Consider the following 26771-nt stretch of genomic DNA (forward strand, 5'->3'; position numbering starts at 1 on the left):
GCGACTTTCAAACCAGACACATCATCTTGGATGAGCTATAATAGTAATAAAAGCATTGCAAATATCTCTATTTCTAACCCAGGTTTTGCTGGAAACATCTTACTACTTAGAGGAGAAATAGAGCCTTAGTGCACCGAGCGTAACAACTCGCTTAGAAGTGAGCGTGTAGTGAAGCATATTCCTGTCTTTACTCGCACTCCACCTTTACTCTTAGTGTTCCCCCTTTGGTTTGCTCACACCATCTTGTTATGGGTGGTTTTCCTTTCATCTAGCCACAGCGCAGAAACTTCAGAAGCTAGTGATCTGAGGTACCTTGCCTTTTCCCTCTGAAGTATGTGTTTGGTGTAATGATGTTTCATATACACCAGGGCTAGCATCTCTGCAATGATCTGTTTGTAGGGCAAAGTCTGCTCAGTTGGCTTCTGAGTTTGAGGAAGATCTTTGCCCACAGGCAAGAAGATGCTCCAGTCTGGAGCAAGGTCTGCTTTGAACACTTCTGAATAAATATTTTGCATAAAGATGTATACATGGGGCTATGATGTTCATCATAACTATAGTGGTGACCCTAAAGAAAAGAATGTAGAATATATCAGTGGAGATGGTCATCATACAAAGGTTTTAATTAGCTAAAGCACCCACTGATTTGTGGAACAGAGGCAAGCAGCTGCAACTCAAAGTGTCTGCCTTTACCAGATACTGAACCCTGTCACCAGCTCTCACAGGCACCATTCTCTATGTATCTACCTGCAGCCTGAGGTTAGGGAAGAATTCTCCCTCACTACCACCTATAAGGATATTTCAGTCTTTGTCAATAGCTAGAAACTTTCTAACTTCCAGCTAACTTCTACATTGTCTTGTCATTGCCAGCTGCTAAGCTTGGCATAAGTTGCCATTGTTAATCTTGAGCAGCAGAACTCTTATTACAATGAATTACAGCCTGCTTTTTTATTCTGCTCTTCCAAAATGGACATGCCCTTCTTCGTCTGTTTAAACGGTCCTTTCCAATCTTATGCTATCAGCAAAATCAATCAACACGCTTTTATTTCCCATGCCAGGAATATTAATGAAAACATATAATATATTCAGCCCCATGATCAAGATTCTGGGAGCTCTCCTCTTTCAGTCCCCTTGCAGCCTTACTGAGAATTTCCCTCTGCCTCTCTTTTGGAAGCCCCCCAAAACTTGATGGATGAGACTGCTGGCTGTTCACCAAGCCATCCCTGGTGCCTTGTGCCCTTGTAGCCTGCTGGTTACTGAGCATCCTGCTGAAAGGTAGTAACAGTGGGTCACCAGGCTCGAAACAGTCAAGGGTTTGATTTTTGCTTCAAGTATTTTGCTATAGAAAATAGAATAAGAATGTAAAGAATCCCCCCAAAAGTCATATTTTCCATACTGAGTACTCTTTTAGTATAGAAATGAGGACTATACCCACCTGTTGACTTCAGAGGCTATGCCTAAAAAGTCCTGAAGGCAGTCTGGAAACAAGTGAAGGTAGGAGTGAATGGTGAGATGACTTAGGTAAGCTAAGCTCTGCATTTCCCAGTCTCCTGAGGGGGGCTAAAATATCCTGTAAGCCTCTTCAACCCTTTGACACACAAGAAACAGGTTCATCCATAGGCCAAGAAGTACATCTTTTTAACATAAAGATGACCAGAAAACACAGAACGCTTGAAGCTGGGGCTGTCTCAGAGTCAAAAACCACATCTTAATAATGAAGATTTCAGTGTGAAAATAAATTGCCTTTTGCACAGAATTGTTGGTTTCTTAAGAATCGTAGGTAACTGGATGCTTATCACCAACAGCCCTCCAGGACCTTGTTGATTTGATTAAAACATAGGCTTGCTGCCCATGAAGGTATAGATATGGTAGGTCATCACCGTGCCAGTATAGCTTTTTTCCTTTGAAAATGTGGTATCTGCACAAAGGAGCTTGCCCTGCTTTGGAGCAGAGCTTCCCTCTGAGGATGCCAATTGCACCATCGTGCTCTTCATGGATATAAATTCGTCTGCAGCAGCTGCAAATGCAACCACTGTCGACCATAGCAGAAATCAGCACCTCCAAGCTTATTGCATGTTGCCATGCACAAAACCAGAGACCTTGCCATGCTTCTGTCCTCCTTCACCAGGTGAACAGCTATCAAACATCAATGAATCACAGCGGCTGCAGGATATTTGAGTGTCACAACCTGAAGGAGGAGTGAGAGTGTGGTACTACTGTTGTGCTGGTCATCATTTTACCTGTTTCAGTGTGCCATAAGGCATACAGTGAGTTAACGTCATGCTGTGCTATTGCTTGGAGTTACAAGTAAGCCTCTTTGCATGAACACTGCCCACACAGCAGGGAGAACTGTCAAGCTCCAACATGCCAGAGACACTAAGGCACACCTATTGGAAGGGTGCTTTAACTCCCCCTTCGCCTTTCCTTGCTTTAGCCCTCTAAAGTTGAATGGAAAATAACAGGTACTGCATTGTTTATTTTCAGGTTTGCTGTGCCAAACATGATAAGCATCCCCTGCACTGTGAAGTGTAGGCAGTCACAGAAACAACTTACACATGTTCCTGCTCATTTGTGATGGCACGGATACGGCCTTTTGCACTTGGGGCTTGTGGTGACAACAGGAGCCGCAGCCTTCTGTGTGCTGTGTGAATATTGCAGTTTAATGATGCTTGATGCAGCACTGTCTATTGTAACATGGGAGATAGGTTAGGAGGCCTCTCGGAGAGATGCCCATGCCCTTCTGCATGAGCTGTGATGATCTGAACACATCACCGGGAGCCAGGACCTGCTGAGTCACAGCTTCACCCCAAGAGGAGCTGCTGGGGCTGTTGGCACTGCTGTGTGTCTGCTTCCATAACCCATTTGTTGCAATCACCTCTCTCTTCTAACCTGTTGGAGTATTTAACTGAAAAATGAATATTCTTACAGTAGTGCTATAGGTGTGTAAGCACAGGCTTTGCAGAGGGAGGTGGGCAGTATCATGGTGCATGAGGATGACTTCTAAGAATAAGGATTGTACGAGGAGCACTCGTTGCTGGGAATTAGCCCTCAGGGCTGCATCTGGCCCTGGGATGGTGCCATGGCTGGAGAGTGGGAACCAGAGGGAGATGGAGGAGCAGGACCGATGCCTGGCCCCAAAGGCTCTTTCCTGCCTGAAGCCACCAGAAGACCTGGGATGTGCTGTCCCCGTTGTTGGTCATACACCACTGTGGGTGCATGCTAGAAACATGCTCCCACCGCACTGATCACGCTTTATTTTCTTTCGGATGTCAAATTCATCTACACAAAAGGTTGGATAACCAACCTTAATTTGGGCTACTCAGGAAATTCCTCTTGTAAATTTACACTGAGTTTACCGGCTGTTCCATGCGAACTCTCTCTGGCAGTATGCACATCATCCCCTGCTTCTCTGTGTGGACAAACAACCACTGCAAGGGTACTGGTGTGGGGAAAGGGCTCTTTAATGAAGCAAAGTTATAATGAGGTTCTGCGGCTGAAAGCTGAAGCTGAAGAATTCAGGCCAGTAATAAGGTGTGCATTCTTGGCCACTGGAGAATTTAATATCTACAACAATTTGCCTAGGGACATGATGAATTCTCTCTTTGAAAACTTAAATTAAGATGGGGTTGGGGTTTTTTTATTCCTAAACCATCTGGTTCAACCAGAAGTTATGGTCCTGATGCTGGAGGTACTGAGAGCAAGTCTATGACCCAGGTGATGGAACAGTTCAGACCAGACCCTGCAAGTCTCCACTTGGGTGGAATAAAGTGTTTTGAATGGTGTATTAAAGCATTGCTTACCCTCCTCTTTTGAATCTTAACCTGCCCTGCATGAAGAAAAGGGGGAAAAAAATGAGAAAAAAATGACATTTCCCAAATTTTCTTCTGTGATGTAGTTTTACCTTTATATCTATTCCTCCAGTGACATGAAATGTGCTGGGCCTAAAAGGAATCAGAACACCTTTTTAGGGCTTTCTGATCTCTTTTCTTGTCCTGGGGAATGGGTTACTGCCTGCCTGCCTGCTAGAATACCAGCACTAAGGCATAATTCACCAGGAAATACCCCAGGCCAAGTAATGAACTGCACAGTACAGCAACCCTCTTTCTACTCATTTTCCTGCAAAAACAATCCCTGTGCTTAGATATTTAAGGAATGCAAAATAAAGTGGTGGTAGTGACTTTGAGCTATTAAGTATATTTTTCTACTCTTCCCCTTAGTATAATGCTGCATAGAGGGGAGTCTTACAAAAGCCCCTGTATTTGGCAGGGCACAGACCTCCCTGGCTGGAGCAGAACCGCTCCTTCTCCTACTGCTGCCTTGTAGAGGAGCTGTAGCTGCAACGCAGTGACATCCAAACCACTGCTACCTGCCCCGATGGCCCCTGAATCCACAATCCCCTGCAGATGAGCTGGGACAAGTATGGGCATGGAAAATGTTTGCTACACCCCTGGAAACACCTCAGCTGGCAGGAACTAACAGGGCTGTTACCACAGCTGTGCTGAGCAGTTAGTAGCAGGTTTTTGGTGAGAAGGAAGAAAAAGGCAAGTAAAAAGAGGAACTTTGTTTGATATAGTCCCATAGAATCGACCTCTGCAACCCAAGAGTACCCTACATACCCTTCCAGCACAGTATAGATCTACTAAATTGGTATGGTAATAATGATCTACGTTAACCCTTGCACTTATTTTGGCAGTTTTATACAAGAACCCTGAAGAAAAAGGGAAAGAAATGTGTATATTTAAGGTCTACTAATTCTTCTCTGATGCTAATGATAATGGTGAATGAGTGTCTACAAGCAGTGCCAAACTTAATTGTGCTGTATGTGAAAAATGAGTCTTCTCGTACTACTCTGGAATTAGTAGGCAAGCAAGAAAGTGCTTTTTGGGGAAATCAGTGCAGACATTCCAGTATTTCCCATGATTTTTACATGTAAATATATTCAGTCCGCTGGTCTGATGAACCCTCACAGTGTCCCTGCAACTACATCAGTCAGGCTCCCTCTCCTGTGGTTTAGGAAAGCATTCTAACAAATGCTGCTAGTTATTTTAACTTGTTTTACTGTGAGCAGAGCAGGGATAGAGGAGAACTGATTTACCAATTTGCTTCATGTGAAGCTCTTGTGGAAAGCAGGTAATGCCCAAGGGATCAAATACTGGGAAATGATTCTTTGATCTGTCGTTATGCTAAAGCATCCTTTTGCTAAATCCATCCTTTTGCCAATGCTGAATTATTCTTTATTGTGTATAATGCAGCTTCACAAATTTGTATTATTTCTTTTTAGCTTCTTGCCCAGTATCTATTGAAAGTAACAGAGAAAAATCATGGTTTTGTTGCAATAATGGCACACGCTGGGGGGGGGGGAAACTAGATTTACTGACAAGAATTTTCATTTTTGAAGGAAAAAGAACACTTTAGGGGAAAACTGCATAGATTTATCTGCCTGTGTTTACTGAAAATAGACAGAAAGGTTTTCCCTTACAGAAGTTCCCTTTACTGGCAATGATGCGCAGACCTGAGCTCTATTGGGTTGTGAGCTGGGAAAGCTCTTATGTTCTTCTGCCTTCATGGCTTTCAGCAGCAAGGATGTGCAGGGTGGCATTCCAAGCTTGCCAGGGTACTATATACTGCATTGGGAAGAATACTCTTTGGACAGGCAAGGCAGAGAGATTTACACAAGGAATTTCAAAGCATGCAGCTGAGAACTACACGTAGGTAATTTTTGCTGGGCAGATGTTCCTTTAGTGGTCTGAGACACACACTGCATTTTAAAGTGCTTTGTGCTGTTTGTCCAGTACAGTATTTAACAGAACAAACAGTTAATCTTTGGTGTCCTAGCCTTGACTCTGCCTCTGCTCCTCAGGCTTGTACTTACTCTAGAGCTAAATGTTTCTGCTGACAAATTTGCAGTGATTTTTCATATTGTTCGTGTGGTCTGGCACATTTCTACAAGGAAAACAAATACTGATACAAAAAGGGGGGTATTCATCTAAGGAGAAACTGAAAAAAAGGTAGTGGCTCTTTGGGTGTACCTTCCATTGGAAGAAGAAGCTCATTCTTATGTTTAAAATGAAAGGTTTTATTGACTCCAAGAGGAAAGAAGAAACACCTTTTCAACAAGTGAGCAGACCATAAGCTCCTGAAGATATGTGATAGTCTGTATGTTTATACTCCTTCATAGAGCAGAGCTGGAACCAAACAATATGAATAAAGACCATCAGGAAACTTCCAGTAGGTGAGGCACATGTGCAAGGGTCAGAAACCCTCATCATGGACAAATTAGATGGTATTGCCAACTAGAAATGAACCAAAAGTGTTATTAGCATACAATTATTTCTTCCTTCTGCTGCTGTTCTGATGAAAGAATTTCCTATTTCAGGTTTTAATCCAGCAGTTAGTAAAATATCCAGGTTTTAACTAGTGCTGACATGTAGAGGATGACAATCAACTGGGGCATCAGGTGTCACCCTTTTTGGATGTAGGAACATTGCATATTACCTATCCATGCATTGGTGTTAAATGTGATTACCTATCCATGCACTGTTAACACTATCATAGAATCACAGAATCGTAGATGTGATATATAGATCATTACAGATCATAGACCATTAAATGTGATATTGTAAGAGTAAAGGGAGAAAAAGCCTTGAGGTTCTTCCTAGCAAATAGGGTCCGCTTCCATAACCCATGCTTGGTAGAAGCCCGCACAACCAAGTGTGTATGACCGCATCTCACCCTAGCACGATGATGCTCTGAATGGAAAACTGATCTCGGGGAGATTAGCTGCATGAAAGCAGTACCCAGCCCTCACACACAAATAATTTCCACTGCTTATCTGCAAAGCCCTGCTGTGGTGTGGGAGAACCGAAGTCAAATATTACACTTTAAAGGACAATTACGTGTCCTTCGCTTCCTCAAGCCTCTCGAAAGCCAAATAGCGCTATCTAATCTAAACCACCCCGGCTCTTCTCCATCCCCTCAGACACATGCTGTGCATTATATTTCTGCAGAAATTCATTGCAGTCTGCTTCAGCAATCCCTTTGAAGTCCTTGGGAGCTTATCTGTACTCCAGCAAGCCAGGGTGTGTTCCCGGCCAGCTTGCAGGCGACCGTAAAGCACAGATTTATCCCAGAGGCCACAGGTGCCTCTCGGGGGATTTGTTTTTTCCTGCACATCAAGAAATCTCCAGAATTCACCCCAGAATTGTCCCTTGGCCTGAGGTGCTGCTGAGTGGGAATGGGAATGTAGTATGGGATACAGTACAGCGGGCATGGTCCAGGAGAGCTTCAAAACAAAACAAGCTCCAAGAAAGCACTGAAAAACCTCATAGCTGCCTTTTGGTACAATGGAACCACTAGGAACAAAGAGGGGCTGGCAGGAGGCATCCATCTGGCTCCCCACCAATCCCCATTAAATCCCAGGGTTTCAGGGCACTGTAGCCCACCAGCATCAACCTTTTCCTCCCCAACTCCATGTCCACTCTCCAGACCCTGCTCTCCCTACCCTCAGGGTCCCACATCCACCCCCATTCTCACCCCTTTCCTGGTAACCGCAATTGCCTTCCCTAAAAAAAAAAGCTGGAAAATGGTTTTACTGCCACAGGACAAAAGGGGAAAAAAACAGAGTCTGACATTAATCCTGAGATGAAAATGGCTGAGCAAGTATTTATGTTGATTTAAGGCTGCTCTTGCTACATTCTTGAAACTGCTGAGGTTATCTGGTAATCCATCTGAATTGCAGCTTGCGGCATTTAGAGCTAATTTTCAATTGCGCTGCATTTAACTATTCTTTACCTGCCCGTGGTACATGTGGAAAACTGTACATTGGGTTTTGGAGCCCCTAACCTGGGGCTGTGCCTGCATCAGAAAATGGAGATGAGAAATCTGGGGGGCTTTTGACTGTTCAAGGCTGCTTTTCCAGTGCTGGGTTTTGGCTGGAGGAGGGATGCAATTGAGCAGCGCTGTCTGTTTATTTTCTGACTGTTTTGAGTGAACGCACGTCTCCATAGATGTTTAGAGAGCAGCAGCACTGGAGATGAGGTTTATTTATTCACAAGATATGTATCATGCAAACAGCTGTGAACTGCTTCTCCTCACAGCTCTGTTGGTGCCGTTCGACTCCCACCCCAGCAGACCACCCGAGGGAGCAGAGGTCTGCATCGCCTGGGGGCTGCTGCTTCTTCTACAGCAAGGATCACAGTGCTGGGCTTAGCAGCTCCTGGGGCTGGAGCTCTCTGCAGCAGGGTGAAAAGTGGCTGAAAAGCTGGATATGACCTGGCAGTGTGCGCTCACAGCCCAGAAAGCCAACCGTATCCTGGGCTGCATCAAAAGGAGCGTGACCAGCAGGTCGAAGGAGGTGATCCTGCCCCTCTACTCTGCTCTCGTGAGACCTCACCTGGAGTATTGTGTGCAGTTCTGGTGTCCTCAACATAAAAAGGACATGGAACTGTTGGAACAAGTCCAGAGGAGGCCACGAGGATGATCAGGGACTGGAGCACCTCCCGTATGAAGACAGGCTGAGGAAGTTGGGGCTGTTCAGCCTGGAGAAGAGAAGGCTGCGTGGAGACCTCAGAGCAGCCTTCCAGTATCTGAAGGGGGCCTATAGGGATGCTGGGGAGGGACTCTTCATTAGGGACTCTAGTGACAGGACAAGGGGTAATGGGTTAAAACTTAAACAGGGGAAGTTTAGATTGGATATAAGGAAGAAATTCTTTCCTGTGAGGGTGGTGAGGCACTGGAATGGGTTGCCCAGGGAAGTTGTGAATGCTCCATCCCTGGCGGTGTTCAGGCACAGGTTGGAGTAATGGTTTTAAACTAAAAGAGGGTAGATTAAGACTAGGTATAAGGATTTAATATTTTATGATGAGGGTGGTGAAACACTGGAAGAAGTTTGCTGAAGAGGTGGTAGATGCCCCATCCCTGGAAATGTTCGAGGTCAGGTTGGACTGGGCTTGGAGCAACCTGATCTAGTTGAAGATATCCTTGCCCATGGCACAGGGTTTGGACTAGGTGACCTTTAAAGGTCTCTTTCAACACAAACCATGGTCACGTGGATTTTGGAAGACTTTTTTTTCCTCTGGTGAAGTTAATTTCCTTCTCCCATCATTCTGTCTGTTACGAGAAGAGCTCCAAATGGGTGACAGATTTGTCAGATTTTTGGATGCAAGGCATTAGCAGGAATTTTCTCCTGGGCCCTTTTGGTGATCTCAACATCCAAGAAAAAGAAGCCTCAGTATTAAACCCTGGATATGGCATATCCAAGGACCAGACACATTTTCCTGGAGGACTAAGCAAGTGGATATCTCTAACCAGACAGAATCACAGCATGATTTTCCTGTGTGATCTATTACAAATAACTTCCTGAGGAAGGTGGGGGTTAACCCCATTTTTCACATCCCTTTGGAAAATGCTCCTGGTCTGCTCCTTACCCCCAAACCAGCAGAAACCTGGAGGTCAGAGGCAGACCAGGGTATGCACACAGAAACCTTGTATTTCCACATCATGTCTTGGCTCCATCACAGTTTTAGTGGCGCTTTAGCTCCATAGGAGTGCCTGACACCCCTCCCTAGGCTTCTTTTCCCTGCCTCTCCCCATCCCAGGGAGCCCACTGACCCACCGCAATCACTTGTGGTTACTGCTGCCTGTTTGTTTGTGGAGGCAGGGTTTGGCAGTGTGTTCTTTCTTATCTGTAAATGGTATTTTTCCCATTGAGCATAATTGCAAATGCAGCTCCTTCGCTTTCAGCTCCATTTTTCACCTCTCGCTTTGCCTCCCACTCCCTCTTCGATGCACATTGGAGATCACAGTAGTTTCTGTTTAAAATGCTTCTGTGTTCTCCAGCATTTAATGGGGAGCCTGTTGCTACACGCTGAGCAGGGTGGGACTGACGAGTCCTTTATTTCTTTTTCCCCTCAGAAAGTAGGTTGCTGAATGTAAGGCTTCAGGGAATAAAATTTACCGGAGAGAAATTGCTGGCTATGTTTTTAATGCAGAGCTACCTCGCTGGCCAACACGGTGTTTTACCCGTTGCATGCCATGAAAAGCTTCTATTAGTGCTAACGTCGCTGGAGGTTCAATGTTTCTCCATTCCTGACTCCTCACTACGTCTTTCTTGTCTTCTGTGGTGAAAATGAAACTTGTTGCTTTCAGATTCATTGCTGAATTGCCCTTATTTGCATGTAATGAGGCTGAATATACCAGTAGAAATCAGAGCCCCCTTTGAAAAGCTTTTTTTAGGGAGATTTATCATCTGTCCTTGATCTTCATGACTGCTCTTTTCAAAGGATATGCGAGGTTTTGGGACACATCCAGCCTGGGGAGCTGAGGAGAGGAGATGGCTTGTGAGAGGCCATTTCTTTTGAGTCCCTAATGTGGGAGGTCTATGGAACAGGGTCCTGTGCATCCCAAGCTGGAAGCCAGGACTGCCTGTCTGTGCCTAGAGTGAGGAGCACTGTGTGGGACAGGGGGGTACTCCACACACAGTTTCCTCACAGGAAGCATCGTAGGGGTTTTGCTGGGATGTTTTGGGGTTTTTTTCTTGCCTGGGTTTATGCTCTTAGGACCTGATCATCCCAAACAGCCGAGGGCTGGGGCTGGGAAGCACTGCTTGTGCACAGCCAGATGGAAGGCAGCACCAAGCAAGGTCCCTGAGCGCTTCACAACAGAGGGTGCAATGTGGGATAAGCAGCATGATGGCTCCACCAGCATCTGGTCAAAGTGATGCTGGCTGGGATGTGTGATCTGGGACCCAGCCATCACCTTCCCATGGCAGGGCTCGACCCAAAGCCCCATGTGGCTTTCCCAGTCTCCAAGCTCCTGTGCAGCTTGCTCTCAGGCTTTGCACTCACTATTGTATCGGACTGAAGGAGCAACAGCACTAAGGCTTTATAAACCTTGTTTACAACATTCCTCTTGCCCCAGGCGCTCATGGTACCTGATTACCGAACGCAAGGTGGTCAGATAACCGAGTCCTGTTGGCTCTCCAGGGCTCTCCTCAGCAAATTAAAGGGGCACTATCTCCAGCTAACATTAACAACAAGCAAAAGCCTTTCTGCAGATCCACACAGACCTGCTGTATTCCTCCCACTAGAGGACAGTAGCTGGTGTACGCACACGTCAGTAGCAATTTACAACAGAAGCAAGAATAAAACGGCCCTACCCTTCCTGTAGAAACATGTTCCTTTCTAGTGGTTTTCTCATAATGAATCCCAGTGAATATTTAACTAAGTCTCCCCTGTAATCAAGTTTCTGGCCTCCTTACTTGTATCCACAATGTAAAACATTTCCTGATCCATTGCATTCAGCAGCCCTGGGAGTCTCCAGCGATATCTGTTTCTCTGCTCAGTTGACACCAGATGATTGTTACTGGGTTTTTCTCATCCAGCAATCGCTGATACGACCTTTTCTGTCCTCTAAGAGATGGGAAGGGTCTTTAGCACCTCACCTTGGCTATCTAAATCAAGCGCCAGACCTCTTTGAGCTTTAAAATATCGCTGTATAGTCATACATATATGAATATTCATTGATATGTGTATGAATATTCAGTAATGCAAGTCTAGATTTCATGCAAAGTGAGCTCCCCTGTAACCCTCCCTTTAAAACACAAAGGAGTGAAAGAGAAAAGTGTGTTTCTGGGTCTGTGTGAGCAGGGAAAGAGGATGGTTTGGGTCTGCATGGCGACTTGGGAAACCTTGCTATGGTAAAAACTCTGACTTTTGTTCAAGGAACTCCATATTCCCTAAACAAGCAAATCCCTATTTGTGTTTGGGCTTTACCTGCTTGACCGTTCCGTTCTCATCCCATTTTGTTTGGACTGCAGCTTCTGAACGTGGTTACAGAGTTAGCGAGCAAGGGCTGTTAAACCTTGATGCATCTCTGTTTATGTGGAGGCTTTCTTGGGCACGTCACTGGCTTCTCTCCAAGGCAATCCAGTTTCTCAAGTAAAATTGTGGGTACCTCAAATCACCTGGCAAAGTGGAGGAGGAGGTCATCTTACAGTGGGGACTGATAAAAGACATGGCTTTCACTGAGGGAGATGGGAAACACAGAGGAAGAAGCAAATTCCTGGGAAAACTACGGTAGGAGATAGAGAAGTGGAATTATGTGCAAGGGACAGGGAGAAAAGGAAGAATATGAAGTGCTTGTGGAATGCTGACTTAAAGATGGTTTGAGGGACGAGAAGAATGAGGCAGGGAAATAGTTGTAGGCACTTAGTGCTTTATTACCCGGGGTTGTGGAAAGTAAAATATCCAAAAAAGACTTTTATTTCATGTTTCTGAGCTGCTAGAGGGTGACTGTGCCCGTTTGTGTCCGCAACTGAGCCTCGGAAAGACTGGAAACACAGAGCTTGGCACTGCAGTGAAGGATGTGGGAAGCAGAAGGGGTCTGCTGGGATTCAGTGGCATGGGATGGCCCGGTCAGAGGACCCTGCCCTGGACGAACAGATTGCTTCCACTGTGCATCCCTGCCATGTAGTTTTCTGCCCCTTCCAGGGTTTAAGCTACAACACGAACCCTGGTGTGAGGCCAACTTCACACCTTCTGCTCTGAGGTTGTGCCTGAAAGTAAGAGCTGAACCCTGCGGTGTCACCAGAGAAGCATCTGATCTGATGTAACATTGCAGGGGAAGCTGCCACAACCACCAGTTGGTCTAGTTAGACAACAGGGCTTCAGTAAAACAAACCAGTGGGTATTGATCAACTGGAAGCAGGAATGAGAAGCGCGCAGGCCAACAAGCAAAATACATCCAAGTTCTGTAAGAGAAAGACAAATTGTCTTTGCAGCCTTTGTCTTCTCGGTTTTATAAGTCTGGCTCTGTCTTGCTGTGCCCTGCTCAGTGCTGAAAAGGAGTTTATTCACATGGTTTCTCTGAGGCCTGCTTTAAGGGAGCTCGCTGTTAAAACATCTCCAATGGATGCTGCTTTCCACTCCTTTAGAACAGACACTATCCCTCAAGAGCCAGAGGTGCTCTACCAGGACAGCGTGTGACAAATTCTTCATGAGAGAATACATAATAAATTGAGGATTTTCTTTTATTTTGATTATTTAGTATTCAATATTTGCATTATGGAAGTGCCTGGAGGTTCCAGCTGAGATCAGTGTCCTATTGTTCTAAGCCATGCATAAAAACACGGTCAGAGATGAGGAGCTTACCATCTAAATAGATGAACTGGATAAAGGGTGGGAGACAGGAAGCATCTATTATTCTCATTTCATAGCTGGAGAGCTTGGACACAGACAAATTAAGCGCCTTTCCCAGGACTGTGTAGGAAAGCTGATGTAGAAGGGCAGAAAGCATCAGATGTCCAGTACCCCAGTGCAATACCCTGCTCATAACACACCACATTTCCTGTTTAATACATCCTGCAACAGCGTAATAACAGCAAAAGATGGGGTTTTTTAGTGTTTTCCTTAAGACACACAAAATGAGAGAAGTACCAGAAAGGTTACATGGCTACAAGGCATAACAGTCTGGAGGGACTGTTGATACTCAAATGCCATTAGAAGACACACAACAGGAGTGAAAATCATCTCTTTTTTACCAAGTGCTTGGCCTTACAGCACAAAGCAGTGTCTCTCAGAAGTTTCTGCTGTGCATTATGCAGAGGGAGAGAAAAAAATTGATAGACAAAGGCAATTAATTTGCCACTTTCTGTAGCTTAACCAGAATGAGGTTTTTATTGATAAATCCTCAGTAAAATCATCCCTTTACGTAATAGGAACTTCAGCCCCCCCCCATATATTTTGCTGCAAAAGTACTTGGTAGCCCATCTGCTTTGTACTTTTATGGATAATTCTTGGATCTCCTGGCATTAAAATAAAGAAATTCTTATCTCAGTTTTCAGTTCAGCAGCATCTTGAAGTAATCCGTGGTGAGGACTAGTGATGGAAGCCTCTCAGTAGAGGTTCTTCTGTTAGAAATGGATCGTGTTTATAAGAACACAAAGTGACTTTCCCCTAAGACACGGACAAACCTATAGAGCAACTTTGCCTGTCTTGGAGAAGAGAAAGATTTCAGAAGTGGGTTCCTATGATCTGCTTCTTTGGCACCCTAAAATCAAGCTCAAAGCTCTCAGGAAAGGCAGCCATAAATACTTTGGAAACCAGGTAAATATTTTAGCTGCCAGAGTGAGGGTTTAGGCACTTTAGAAGAACTTAAAAGGAAAAATCAATCTTGGACAAGTATTTAATTGCATCCATCATGGTCAAGCAAAAATTCTGGGGCAGGACAAGGGATAACAGGGAAGAAATGCTGCTTCCCAGCATCTTCTGTGGAGAAGCTGAATCCTCAGTGGGGTTTGTGACTGAATTGGGATCTAGGGGGTTTCTTTCCATAGACCTCTGAACTTGGATGTGTGGGTTTTCTTTATCTTTATTTAATATTCTCTATTATATTCCTATTTCCATCAGATAGAAATGCGACGTGATAGCAGGTCCTGTGCCTGGAAAACAGAACAATAATGAAGAATTGCCTTCCCTCAGGTACCTGTGGCCTCCCTTGCCATCTGTCTGCAATGTGGCAGGACCTGGGGCTCGTTCCTCGCTGGGATCCCATGGAGGAGCCGGTTTCTGTGGAGCCCTGCCTACAGTAACATCTCCAGCACTTAAAAGAAATGTCAGGGGCTCTGTAAGGGTTAGAACTGAGGAGTGCTCAGAAGCTCTGCGCTGTGTTTTCATCTAAGGTGACTTTTCCCACATTACTCGAAGGCATTGGTTGCCTGTCTCACCTCATCTCTCTGTTGATGCAGTGCTTAACCTTCTACCTTCATCCCTAAAAGCCCTTGAGTTTGGGCTCTTGGAGGCTCCAGCCAGGGAGCTGCCTGAAATCAGGCACATCTTCACCTCACCCTGCCAAGGAAGAGGAGATGCCAAGTGGAAATGAATCCATCTCCTCACCTCTGTCTGCTCCGCAGCGGAGATGGGGCTGAGCCCAGCTGTGCCTTCCCTGTTGAACATTAACCGTATCCCTGCCTGCGTGCGGAGGGGGGACCAGGGTCCAGCTGACAGCACTGACAAAGAGCTGGCAGGGCTGAAAGATTCAATTTAACTTGGTTTCTCCTCCCTCGTTTCCATATGCGAGGGGGGGAACGGGGGGGGAACGACACAGCACTGTTCCTGCTTTTGAAACTTGCGGTGCAAAGGAGCATTGGTGTCCTCATTTTCCTTCCTCCCTATTGATGTATCATTGCCAGGATGAAAAAGGACGTCTCAAGAGCCTTTGAAAAAATGGGTGACTACTCAAGACATTTTATAAAGGAGGAAGAATGGGGAAGAAAATAGGACTCGGTAGGGGGTAGAAGGAGCCTGAATGTGTGCCTTGTTTGTCTATTCTTCTGCTTGAAACCTGGAGCTGTTGTTCGTATTTCAGTTCAAACTGTCACCTTTAGTTCATGATGGCTTTACTGCCCTTGCTCCTGAACCTCAACAGATTGGGGCTTATTTACCTATTCACACTCTGCTGTGGAACCTCATTAATAGGCTTATTAGCCACACCATTCACGTGCAGGGGGGCTCACAGAAAAGATCCCAGCCACTTTGAGAGGAGGAGGAAAAAACTGTAAAGAGATTATGCTCTCATTCAGCCGCCTAACTGCTATGAAAGGCTCCCTGGGCCCACTGAGATCTCTTGAAGCCTAAATATGATGACAGAATTGATCCCCCCTCTACTCCCCCCCTTTTAATTCCAAACATGCTTCTGCTTTTCTCAGATGGAGGAGCTGGGCTGTTGTGGGCCACTTTAGGAGAATGTGGCTCATTTAAGAGAAAAGGCTGCTATTGATAGACTGCTATCTTTTCATCCCCCAAAAAGAATAAACTCTGACAAGTGCTTCCAGACACTGGGAATAGGTGTTCTGGCTTGTCATTTTTAGTGGAATGCTTCCTTCTCTTTCAGAGTACGCAAAGATATTGATGAATGGGGAAAGGTATCGCAGCTTCCTGTGCCGGACAATAATTTATGTGAGAATGTGTTAACAACGTTTTCAATGGGCAGTGGACATGCCGGAGCTGGGAAAATTGAATCTCGACTGTGACATCTCAGCTTCTCAATTAGAACATTCACATGCCTGTTGCTTTAGGAACAACACCAGAAAAAAACAATTAAACCTGTGTTTCTAATCAATTACAAATTTGTCTGATGTCCCCCATAGAGCCTGAATTACTGCTGGTGATGGTGGGAAAGTACTTGCTGGGAGGTAAGTATATGTTCCAGGGAAAACTCGGTTTTGGTATCTGGAAGCATGTAAATAGGGAGTCACACTATGCCATGCAGGCGCAGTCCTTGAAAACCCCCGTGGATCAATGCTGCACACAGCATATAAAATGTACAGTAGGGCTATGCTTAAATAAAGTAGCTTTAAATTGATGAACGCTGATTTAATTTGAGGCAACCACCGCTTATTGATTTTGTTGTCAAGCTGACTCTCCAAAGCAAGCATTACATGGGCTCTGTATTAACAACCTTTTAGCTAATGGTATCTAAAGCAAATGTTTTATTAAGCATGTATCAGGTTAAGCTGGAGTGAATTTTGAACGCTGGTTTAATGCAGTTTTAAATCTGTTTGTGCAGGCGGATGATATTTGCACAACTATTGGACAACTTCCCCTGTTTGGGCACTATTAGCAAAGGTGCTCCGTGAGACACATTCACCAGGTGGTTGAAATCAGGCTTTGCACTGAAAGGCTCCTTAAGCGGAGTGCGGTTGTTCTAGCGGGTGCTATGCGCTCATCCCCTGTAGCTAACAGGCCACAGGCCAGGCAGGGCTTCTGAGCCAAAAGAGCTCCTGGAGAGGTTTCTTGGGGGGAAGCTGTTGAGCTGGGACCACTTTTGCATGAGGATGCCGATGCCGCCCCACCTTGCGCCCGGGCAGCACTTTCCCCACCCTTCCTTTCCAAACTTTGTGCGGGCTTCCTCCCGCCCCATGGCGGGGGTTGGAACTGGATGAGCTTTAAGGTTCCTTCCAACACAAACCACCTGGATTCCTGCTCCTTTCCTGCCCCTGCGCTACCCCCGTTCCTCCGCGGTACCCCCGCTGGGGTAGCGGCGGAGCGCAGTGGGGCCGTGCGGTGCCGGGCGGCGGAGGAAGGGGCTCCGGCGGCGCGGCCGCCGCGATTGGCAGAGCCGAGCAGCGCCGTCCAGGAAACGGCTCGGGTTGCAGCGGGGGGAGTGACCAGGGGAGGGAGGAAGGGAGCCGGAGGAGTGCGCCGGGAGAGAGGGGAAGGGGAAGAGAAGGGGGGGGGGAAGAGAGAGAAAAAAAAGCCCCACCAAAACCAACCCAAACCACCACCCACCCGAGGGGGGCTGTTGGCTTGACAAAGCTGCTGGCGGCTGGATGGAGCGGAGCGGGACCCGCAGCGATGCCCGCACGGGGGAGGAGGCTGCTGGCGCCGGGCACGGCGGGCTCGCCCCTCTGAGGCGGTAGCCGCTGCAGCCGAGCGAAGGGAAGGGACGGGACGGGACCGGGCGCCGGGCCGGCTCCTGCCTCGCCTCCCTCCTACCGCGTCCCGCGGGGGATGCGCCCCGCTGCGTTGCTGCGGGTTTGCCAGCCGGGGCTGCCCGCGGAGTGACCGCGGCTGCGGAGCAGTTTTCCTGCCCGCCGCGGGGACCCGCAGCCCGGCACCGCGCCTCAACCCGCCTGTTGCGGGCGACCGGACCCTTCCCTTGAAGCTTCCTCGCCGCAGGTAATGGCACCGAGCGGGATGGGGCGGGGGGGGGGAGGAAGGCGCAGCCACCCTGTAAGGTGGCGGAGGGCAGCGCTCGGGCTGCCGGTGCGGGGCCCCGCAAGTGGTGCACGCCGGCTCCGGGGCGCTCGGGGTTTGGGATGCGGCGGGGGGCTCCGTTCGCCCCGTGCTCCCCGTTCTGACACTTGATGGTCTCTGTGGGGTTGTGTGTGCGGGGGAAGCCTGAGGTATCTTTGTGACCGGTGTCCAGCGGTGACAGCGGGGGTGAGGAAAGGCACGCTCTGCCTCCGAGGAGCATCCCCCCGATTCGGAACGGGACCGCCTGGACCGGCCGCCCGCAGCCCGGCGCCGCCGGAGCGGGGGGTCCTGCCCGCCGCGGGGCTGGGGAGGGGGTGCCCGGGGTAAAGCGGGGGAGAAATCCGCGATGAAATACATATTTAAATGCAAAACGTCCCGTTCAAACAGGCACCCATTATGCGTTCGGTGTGAAACGCTATCAACATTTAAAACTTCATTGTCTCCTTTGTACCAAATCCCTGTAAATCTTCCACTAGCCTTTACTCATTTTCATCTGAAAAGCCTGTTTGGGCTGAATAGACAGCAATCAGCAGCCTCGGGACTTCTCTCTCTCTCTGGAATGTCAATTAAAATGCAGATTTTTTTTTCTTTTTCTCTCCCCCTGATCTTTTGGTGGCAAAAGACTTGAGAAAACCAGGATAGTCCTGGAAAGAGAATGAAAGAAGTTCGAACAATGCAAAAGTACTGAAGCTGCCAGCCGGTTCCCATTAGTCCTCCAGAATTAATGTTTAATAGCTGGGATGCTCAGATTTGCTTGGAGATCGAACTGCGATGTAGTCTTGTTAGTTACGTATCTGTGTGTATATGTTTATAGACGCGTGTATGTTTATGTGTGGGTATATGTGTGTGTATGTGTATATAAAGCTGTTAGCCCCAAAGCTGCACGTACCTGGATTTTTCTGATGGAGCTACTGGGCTTTTAGGGCTTCTTTGTGGAGGGAAGAGCCGTATTTCATTCAGTTTGCTATTCCCTGCCTAATCGAGAGAGATGCTGAAGGGCTGTACAGCGAGCAGTGTATTGATTCGGTTAACATACTCTACAAATTGTGCTCTCCCCGGGGAGTGATAAACATCTTATAAACAACAATGGAAGTAGATTAAAAAGAACACTGAGCATTGAATTTAATTAATGCCACTGCTGAACAAGTACTACTTGTTTGTGTGTGTGAGTGCGTTTAAGCTGAAGTGCAGCTTGGAGGAATTTGGTTGGGCTCCCAAACCAGTCTGCTTTCCCATGCTTGTCAGTTTGGCAAAGAAATTTGGGCAGGTATGTGACGAGGTGAAAATTGACTTGATGAGCGAGTGGCAAGGAGAGCCATCAATCATTGGAGCCTGACAACTCCTCCCCAAAGTGTAGGCTGAGAAGAGAGACAGAGTTCCCTTTCAAGGGGAAAAATAAACACTACGTGTGGCTTTCACTGAGTCTGAGACTCCAGGAGGGATTATGGTATTGTAGTCAGGAAGCCAGAATTGTGGAGGCCAAAAAGCATGCTGGGGCTGTGTTCCAAACATTGAGATAGAGGTACATAATTATCCAGCACAGGAGGTCTTTCCAGAGACTCGTCCCCCAGCAACTGTGGCGATTAAGCTATGAAAAGAATTTGGTTTCATTTCATCTTCGTTGGACTCAGCTTCTTTTGGTAAAGGGCAACCCTCGAACCCCGGTCGCTGTTGTGGTGGTAGAGAGTGGTTTGGCTTCACGGATGGGTCCAGAGCTCTGGTCTGTGCTTTGTTATGCCTTTGCAAGCTGCGGGTTTGAATTCTGTGGTGCCCTGTGAGTGAAGAGCCCCTTCGTTCTGCTGGCAGATGTTCAGCTGCAGAAGCAAATATCTACAGGTGAGAAGATGCATGGTCAGGTAGCCTTGTGGCCACTTCAGGATTTAGGGTGAGGATAGGAACCACAAACGTGCCTTCAGTGGTGTTTAATGTAGCTTAAAAATCTAAACCAGCTGAAATGTAAGCGGAATTAATGCTGTTGGAGTCTGGAATATAGGCGAGCAGTCTGGTATGTTTTCTTTTTGCAAAACTGTGATTTTCTCATTTATATACATTGCCTTTAATTGGAATTTACAGGATGATTTATGGCAATTAAATCAGCATTACATCCAGCCTGTTCATTAGGGCTCCTACCCGCTTTACAGCTGGATAAACTGAGCTACAGAGACGTGGTTGTGGGTCTGGTGGTCGGGTGGTTGACCGGGGTGGCAGCATCCAGGAGGGCTTGATCCGATCCCTTCCCAGATGCAGTCCAGTCCCAGAAACAGAGCTCTCTTCAGTTCTACACCTGCTCAGTGCTTATTTAAAGAAGAGCTGGGCAAGCTCTTTGCAAATGTTTATGCAGTGGTCTGGTGGTGTTTTCACTGGAGGTTTAATAGTAGTTGCTAGCTTGTGGTCTGGGATGCTCGCGTTACGCTTGAATCTCTAAAGGAGGGACAGAGCTTTTTGCTGATACCAGCTGAGGGGGGAAAAAGCTTGCCCTGAAGTACCAGGGATTCACCTGAAATAGCATGTGTTAATTCTTTTCCCCAAGTGCCTTATTTATGTCATCTAAAATCTGTTCCTACTAATTCCAGATGTGACTGTATCTAGTAGCCAAGATAAAAGATGCCTCGACAGCATTTCTCTCCTTAGCTCTGTGAACTTGGTTTGTACACAGCAGGTAGCAAAAGGCTAATAAAATCTGAAAACACTTTTTAATGGTTGGCCTTATAAAGGGAGAATATTTGGCTGTGTTTCTGTGTACTTTATGCTGAGGTACCATACCACATCCAAATGGCAGGGAGTTCTGGGAAGTTTGCCTTTATCTTTGCACTCCTTGCCTTTTTAAGGGTGAAAGTAGGAGGGGAAAAAGGGGTTTTATGTTATTTCCCCCCTTCAAGACAAGTGCTCTCGAATCTTCAGTTGGGTTTGGTCACATCTAAGATGAATCATTGGCCAGGTTGTATTATCCATTGACTGAGGTTTACCATCTTTTAGTTTTGAAGTGGAAAATCAGGTCTAATTTTCTGGTTGAGCTGTTAAATCACCCTGTGAGGATGTTCTTCTGACCCCCACCTGGCATCTTCCTGTGGTGGCAACAGGGTCCCATTAAGAGAGTAGTGGTTACTTTGGTACCACTTCCCTTTTCCATCAGCCTGTGCCTGGATTACCAGCTAACTCCATCCATTTAGATTAGTTTTACAGTGAATAAAATACTTATTTTTTTATCTTATCTAAAAAAATATAGATCAATAACCATTGTTGAGAGAGAAGAGAAACGTGTGTGCACACAATTTAGCATATATGAATGGAAAACGATGCTGGGGAGGTCTCCTGTGAAACTGCAGCCTGTACCATCCTTTATAAGGGTCTTAATTGCCTGTAATGGCACATAGCTAACCAGTATCCCCACAAAGACTGGAGCCTTCCACCTGTACAGGACTCTCAGGCTTTAGAAGGACACTGAGTCAGAAGAAGGTGTATCCATAGGGGAGCTGGAAGTCAAATACAGTTGGAAGGAAGGTGGAATACAGTTGGAGCTGGAAGGTGAAATACAGTTTTCCAGATTATCCAAGTCTAAAGAAGCATTTTTCGACTGGTTGTGCTTCTTTTTTTTTCCTTGTGGAAAATTACTGAGTTCTTGCAACTTCAGCTGGCTGCAGAGCTGCCTAGGTGAAGGAATGAAAACCAAGGCAAACTTACATAAACCTTCAAACAATAACATGAATATAATTTGTATAATTGTGGTAATTTCATAGCATTACAGGTTATGTGCCTGCACATGTGTGCGCCTCTCGGTTTGCTTTAAAACCTGTATATTTTTCTGTCAGTAAAATAGCTCTCTGAATATGTGCTGAGAAGTGATTTTGTGAAAACAAGGAGGACTTGGTTACGCCTCAGGTGATGATGGAAGCTGCTAACAGAAAATGAAAAGTCACTCACTTTTCACATATTCTTGAAGCTGGAAAACTGTTTTTCCCATCCTCCTCCTCCCTTCCCTCTCCCCTCAGCTCTGCTCGGGGCTTTTGGAAGCTTTTGGGTTTGTGCTTGAAGATGTTTTTGCTGACAGTGTTAAATCTCTCTTCTCCCCACAGCAGCAGCAGCCGTCGTTCCAAGGGAGGAGGTATTACCCCGGCCGAAGGCACTGCTTTCTCTCCATGCTTCTTTAGAGGTGTTCAGATGGGATTAAAGTCCACATGGAGATATGGAAATGGACCAGGAATTTACTCTAAAAAGATGGTCAGCTGGGATTCGGGTTGCCTTATCTGCCTGGTGGTGGTCACCATGGCTGGACTTTCCCTGGCTCGACCTTCGTTTAATTTAGTTGTTGAAGACACCACGCTGGAACCTGAAGGTAAATCACTCTTCAGTCCTTGATTCTGCAAAATAAGTTAGTTCTAAGTGCCTGGATGTCTGAAATAGAAGTCAACATCTTTATGTGCTTTGATAAATCTGAGGCAAGTAACAGATTAGCCCTCAAGAGTTATGTTTTTTGTCTTATCCTGCTCACACGTGGGCTGTGTGCATGCAAGCGTTCGTTTGTTTAATCTTATGCAAGCGAGTGGTGTCAGTGATTTCGCTTGGGACTGTCATCACGTTGTATAATCAAAGCGTACGGCTGAAAGTTTTCAGGAGCGGGTCTGTAAGGAAACCAGGCAGTTGCACTTGCATCCGTGTTGCCGTCTCAAGGAACGGAGTGGCTGTATAGCTGCATGTCGTTGTGATTGTCTTAACCTGAGAAGTTCGGAGAGAAATGAAAGCCAAGAGCTTTTCAGTCCCGGTGCCTGAATGTTCAGTTTTGCCGGGCACTCTGCGAATGTGGTGTTGCGGCTTTATCAGTGTTTGTACTTTGAATGCATTTCCCCATTGCTGTTAATATCCAGGAACAACCGGTACAGTGTCTGGATTGCAAGTCTGGGAGGTGTAAATGCTGAGTTTTGTATAGCAAGGACTGCAGTTTATTGCTGGGAAAGACCTTTACGTTGAAAGAGGTGTTTTGATAAAATCTCCTACTTTGAGCCGGCACCTGTTGATATGTTCTTCTAGGTGTATCCCTTCCTCAGGCTTTGCAAAGTGCTTTTCTTCAACAAAGAGCTAAGGAGGGGCTGCTTTTTTATTGTCGTGAGCTGATTGTGTTTAAGGATGATTTTACTGGATTGTGTAGGATCCTTCCTGCTCTCTGAGCACCTTAGGGCGAAAGGGAGGCTTCCTTCATAAGGTTTCATCTGTCCTTTGGAGGAGTGATAACACTTCTAAGAACTCAACTGTCAACCTACTATAATACTCCATAGAGCATTTGTGATCCAGCAAGCTTGCTGGAAAGAATTTGGCCTTTACACATTCTACTACTCATGTCCACGGATACGGCTTTGTTTTTGTTTAATACATTTTCATGCAAAACTTATTTGTTTCTATCCACTGCCTCTAAAAATAGACGTCACCAGCTAACACATATTTAGAATCTGTTCCAAGTACAGTTTTATTGATGGCAGGGGATGAACTATTTAGAGACGAGGAGTCCTCCTCCCTAGCAAGTGTTCCTTAAAGAAGTTAACGGGGTATAGCAATATTGTCATCTGTCAGCCATAGAGATTGCTGATAGCAAAGATGTTTTATTTTCCTTTCAAAGGTAACTTGAGAATTAAGAAAATAAAGCCCAGCTCTCCTCACCACTCACTGTATGGGTTGTTAATTGCACATCTGGTGCCTTTTTGGCTTTACAGAGGAATGACAAAAGCATGAATAACCCTGGTTGCAGACTTGCTGTTTGTAGTGAGGTTCCCTAGTTTTAGGGTTAAATCAGAAAGAATGCGACTGCAGGATTGGTGGGGTGTTTTACGGGGAGAAGAGCAATATTTTCTGTATGATGCCTACTAATTTTTCAGCTCTTCAGGGGAAGAATAGCTTCTATTATTTTTAAAAAGCAGTTTAAAACCATGTTTCTTCCACAGTAAATATCCAGGGGGTAGAATCTGGGTTTTATCAAAGAGTAAATTGTTAAAAAGGATTTAAAACTTCTTCCCTGGGCAGGAATGTTACCAACATGAAACAATTTTAGACGTGAGAACCCGAACCGTTACCAGAAATAAGAAAAGGAAAAACCAAACCAAAGACCCAACAAACAATTATTCTATGACCCAACAAAAAAAGTGCCTTGAAGTTACTGGTATAATAAAAGCTTTTATGCTGCAGAGTACGGGGAATCGTGTGGGATTTATATCTGAGATTTGGGAAATAAAACCTCCTTTATGTACTTCGTTAAACCTTATGTTTTTACACAATCACCTTCTCTGGGTGCCATCACTGCCACCCACAAGCTTTCCAAGCCCAAAACGAGACAAAAAACCCTTCCAAAAACCTTTGCAAAACCCAAGCAGACTTCTTTTTTAATTTAGTAAATGCCAAACATTTTGTCCAGAGCTAATCTGGGGGGTCAGGTGCTCCAATAATGCAGGTTTTCAGTAGGGCTGCTGAGTGTGCAGTCATTAGAGCTATGACATTTCATACCAGCTGAGAAGGTCGGCAGGGCCGTGACCTTTGGTGACACATGTTGATCTGTTTTTCAGTCTTCCTTCATGGACGTGCCCTAAATTTTGTCCTTTTTTTTTTTTTTTTTTTCATGTGAGGTGCTTTTCATTATTATTTATTGCTTTAGTGACTCAGGATACTCAAAAAGCTGTATGGAAGATTCAGAGGAATTGAGATTGTGGCTTTTTATTCCTTTGGTTGCAATAGAGCTCTTGTCTCTTAGCTAACTTGAGGGGTATTTTGCAGCCTTCAGAGTAGCTGGTTAAGCATGTCCTGTTAGTACAAGCAGTATTTATCTAATAGGGTAATTAACTGCGTGGGTATGTGCAGGTTATGGGCAAGATGTCATGCATCAAGGTTCTTTGCTTTTGGTTATCTGTAGTCAACCAGTCTCTGGTGGCACGCTTCTTTGAGGTGCTTTTATCAAATGCTGGGTTCATTGAGCTCTGAATCTCATCTGTGGCCATTAGATATTGCTGCAGTCATTTACTCAGTATTTACTCTGAAAATGGTATCTTGAGCCATTGTAAATTAGGACATCAGTGTTGGTATCGTGACTTCTCACCAGTGTGTGGATTCTGAGTGTTATTGGTTGTGGTGCTTTCTTCCCCCTAAGCTAAAATGAGAGGCTGTTGAGCACTGTGAGCAGAAACAGGACCTGTAGGAGTTGGTTTGAGGGCTGTCAACTCTCAAATTGTATCTCGCATCCAGTGTTTACATCAATGTTTTTTACCCTAGGGAGTATAAAGCCTTTCTGCTTTTAAATATTTGGAAATAAGCCTACCCCAGTGTGTACAAAGGAGCCATTCTCTTTCTGTGTACCCGGGCTATGAAGGCCTTTGATGATAGCCAACTTTTCGAAAGGGCTCTGACCGCACACATAGGTTGAAGGGTTACTTTGTGAACTGAATAATTAGTTTAGACATGTATTTGATAAATAGCAAGCTCTCCCTTGACCTTCCCTTGCCCAAGCTGTGTGTTATCGTTCTGCTGGGTAGTTAATTTAGTCCCTTCCCCATGTGCAATGCCTCGATGCTGTCCTTGTAGCACCCATTCGGAGCCCTCGCTTGGCGCACAGTAGCAATGTGTTTCAGTTCTTTCAATTTAGGTCAAATTTCAAAGGACCAATTTAAGCTTTCCACGAGGGACAGCCTAATTCTGGGTCCTGTGAAAAACACAGCGGGTCAAAACAGCCTTAAATTGTGCATTTGGGAGGTTCCTAGGAGCAGCAAGTGAAGGAGAGAGACCTTTAATGGGTGGTGTGTGCTTATGGTGGGCTATGAAGTGAGTAACCAGTTGTCATTTGGGTTTTAACTTGGTCCCAGCTATTTGCTGGCACAAAACAACACAAAACCATAAGCACATTCAGTGCAGTCCCCAAAGCAGTACCTTCATTTTGGTAAATAAGCTGCATAGTGTGAGGGCTATAATGTTAATTTTGGTGTCAATGTTGCATATAGGAGCGATATAACCTTAATTTTGATAACAGTGTTGCATAATATGAGCACTATGCCTTTGTTTTTTGTAAAACTGCTGCATAATGGGGGCAATTTACCTTCACTTTTGTAGAACTGAGGGCAGTGCTTCAAAGGTTAGCGTCACCTGTGGTCACAGTGGTTAGCTCAGTCCACTGGAACATCCTTTGTTAGCCACTGCAACATGCCTGCATCAGGATGTGGGGTCTTGTGAGGGTCTTCTCTGGCTCCCAGGCAGTGGGCAGGGCTGCTATACAGAAGATACCAGTGGTGGGATGTCCCCTGTCCTATGTGGAGTAGCGTGTTCCCCATTCTGGGTTGCTTTCATGGGGCCTCTCCATGCCAGTGCCACCCTGCTGTGAGGGACCCCACATGGTGGTCATCTTCCTCGGATGGTGGTGAAGCATCAGGATGCTCTTCCAATTTGGCTGGAAAAATAAAGCAAAAGGTTCACCCAGGGTTCCCTTATTATTGGTGTTTTGGGGTCTTTTTTTACAAGAACACAGAGGCTTTGATATCTGCAAGTTCTGAGTAACAGTTCAAACTGATTAGTTAAATCAGAGTTTAGGTTTTGGGTTTGTTTAAGGCAATTATCACAGCTTATTATGGAGGAATGTGACATCCCCACGGCTTCGGGTGAGGGTTGGATGCCCTTTCAGGGATCTGGTTCAGTAAGTTATTTGGCATGGTACAGGAATTGCTAGCTGAGATTCTGGGGAACTGTACAAACAGCCAGATTAAATCAGTCTTAATGTGCCCATTCTGCATTGAAAATCTGCAGCCCTTCAGCAGGGGCATGGTCTTGAGCTGCAAACTAATTGGGCATGGGTAGGGTTGTTATTTACAGGCTGTGTTGGTGAGACACAGCTGTTGGGAGCTGGTAATGTGTCAGCATGGCAAGTATTTTACAAAGTAGCACAAATAATTGCACATTTGGGGCTTATCTGCCATTTTTGCTTTCTTTTTAAACCACTTGTATAGATAAAACCCCAACCCAATGACCAGCTCCAATGCGTGTGTAGTTTTCTAACTTTGAAAT

At 45.8% G+C, this 26771-nt stretch overlaps 1 protein-coding gene across 12 annotated transcripts in view; it reads left to right on the top strand.

Annotated features, from left to right (window-relative positions):
- The first annotated feature begins 17583 nt into the window (after positions 1-17583).
- Positions 17584-26771, top strand: part of FGFR2 (fibroblast growth factor receptor 2) — an 86813-nt gene continuing 77625 nt past the window's right edge. For 3 of the 12 annotated variants that reach the window (XM_062635276.1, XM_062635286.1, XM_062635287.1), the window contains exons 1-2: positions 17584-17672; positions 21824-22083. In XM_062635276.1, coding sequence (XP_062491260.1) covers positions 21909-22083 — 175 coding nt within the window. In that variant the 5' untranslated portion in view covers positions 17584-17672; positions 21824-21908. Of the gene's footprint in view, positions 17673-19229; positions 19587-21823; positions 22084-26771 lie in introns of those variants that run through there. The other 9 variants (XM_062635277.1, XM_062635280.1, XM_062635284.1 and 6 more) reach the window with 7 other exon arrangements.

Source organism: Pezoporus occidentalis, unplaced genomic scaffold (assembly GCF_034315485.1).
Source record: "Pezoporus occidentalis ecotype Australia unplaced genomic scaffold, CSIRO_AGI_Poc_V1 ctg45, whole genome shotgun sequence".
NCBI classification, from domain to species: domain Eukaryota; kingdom Metazoa; phylum Chordata; class Aves; order Psittaciformes; family Psittacidae; genus Pezoporus; species Pezoporus occidentalis.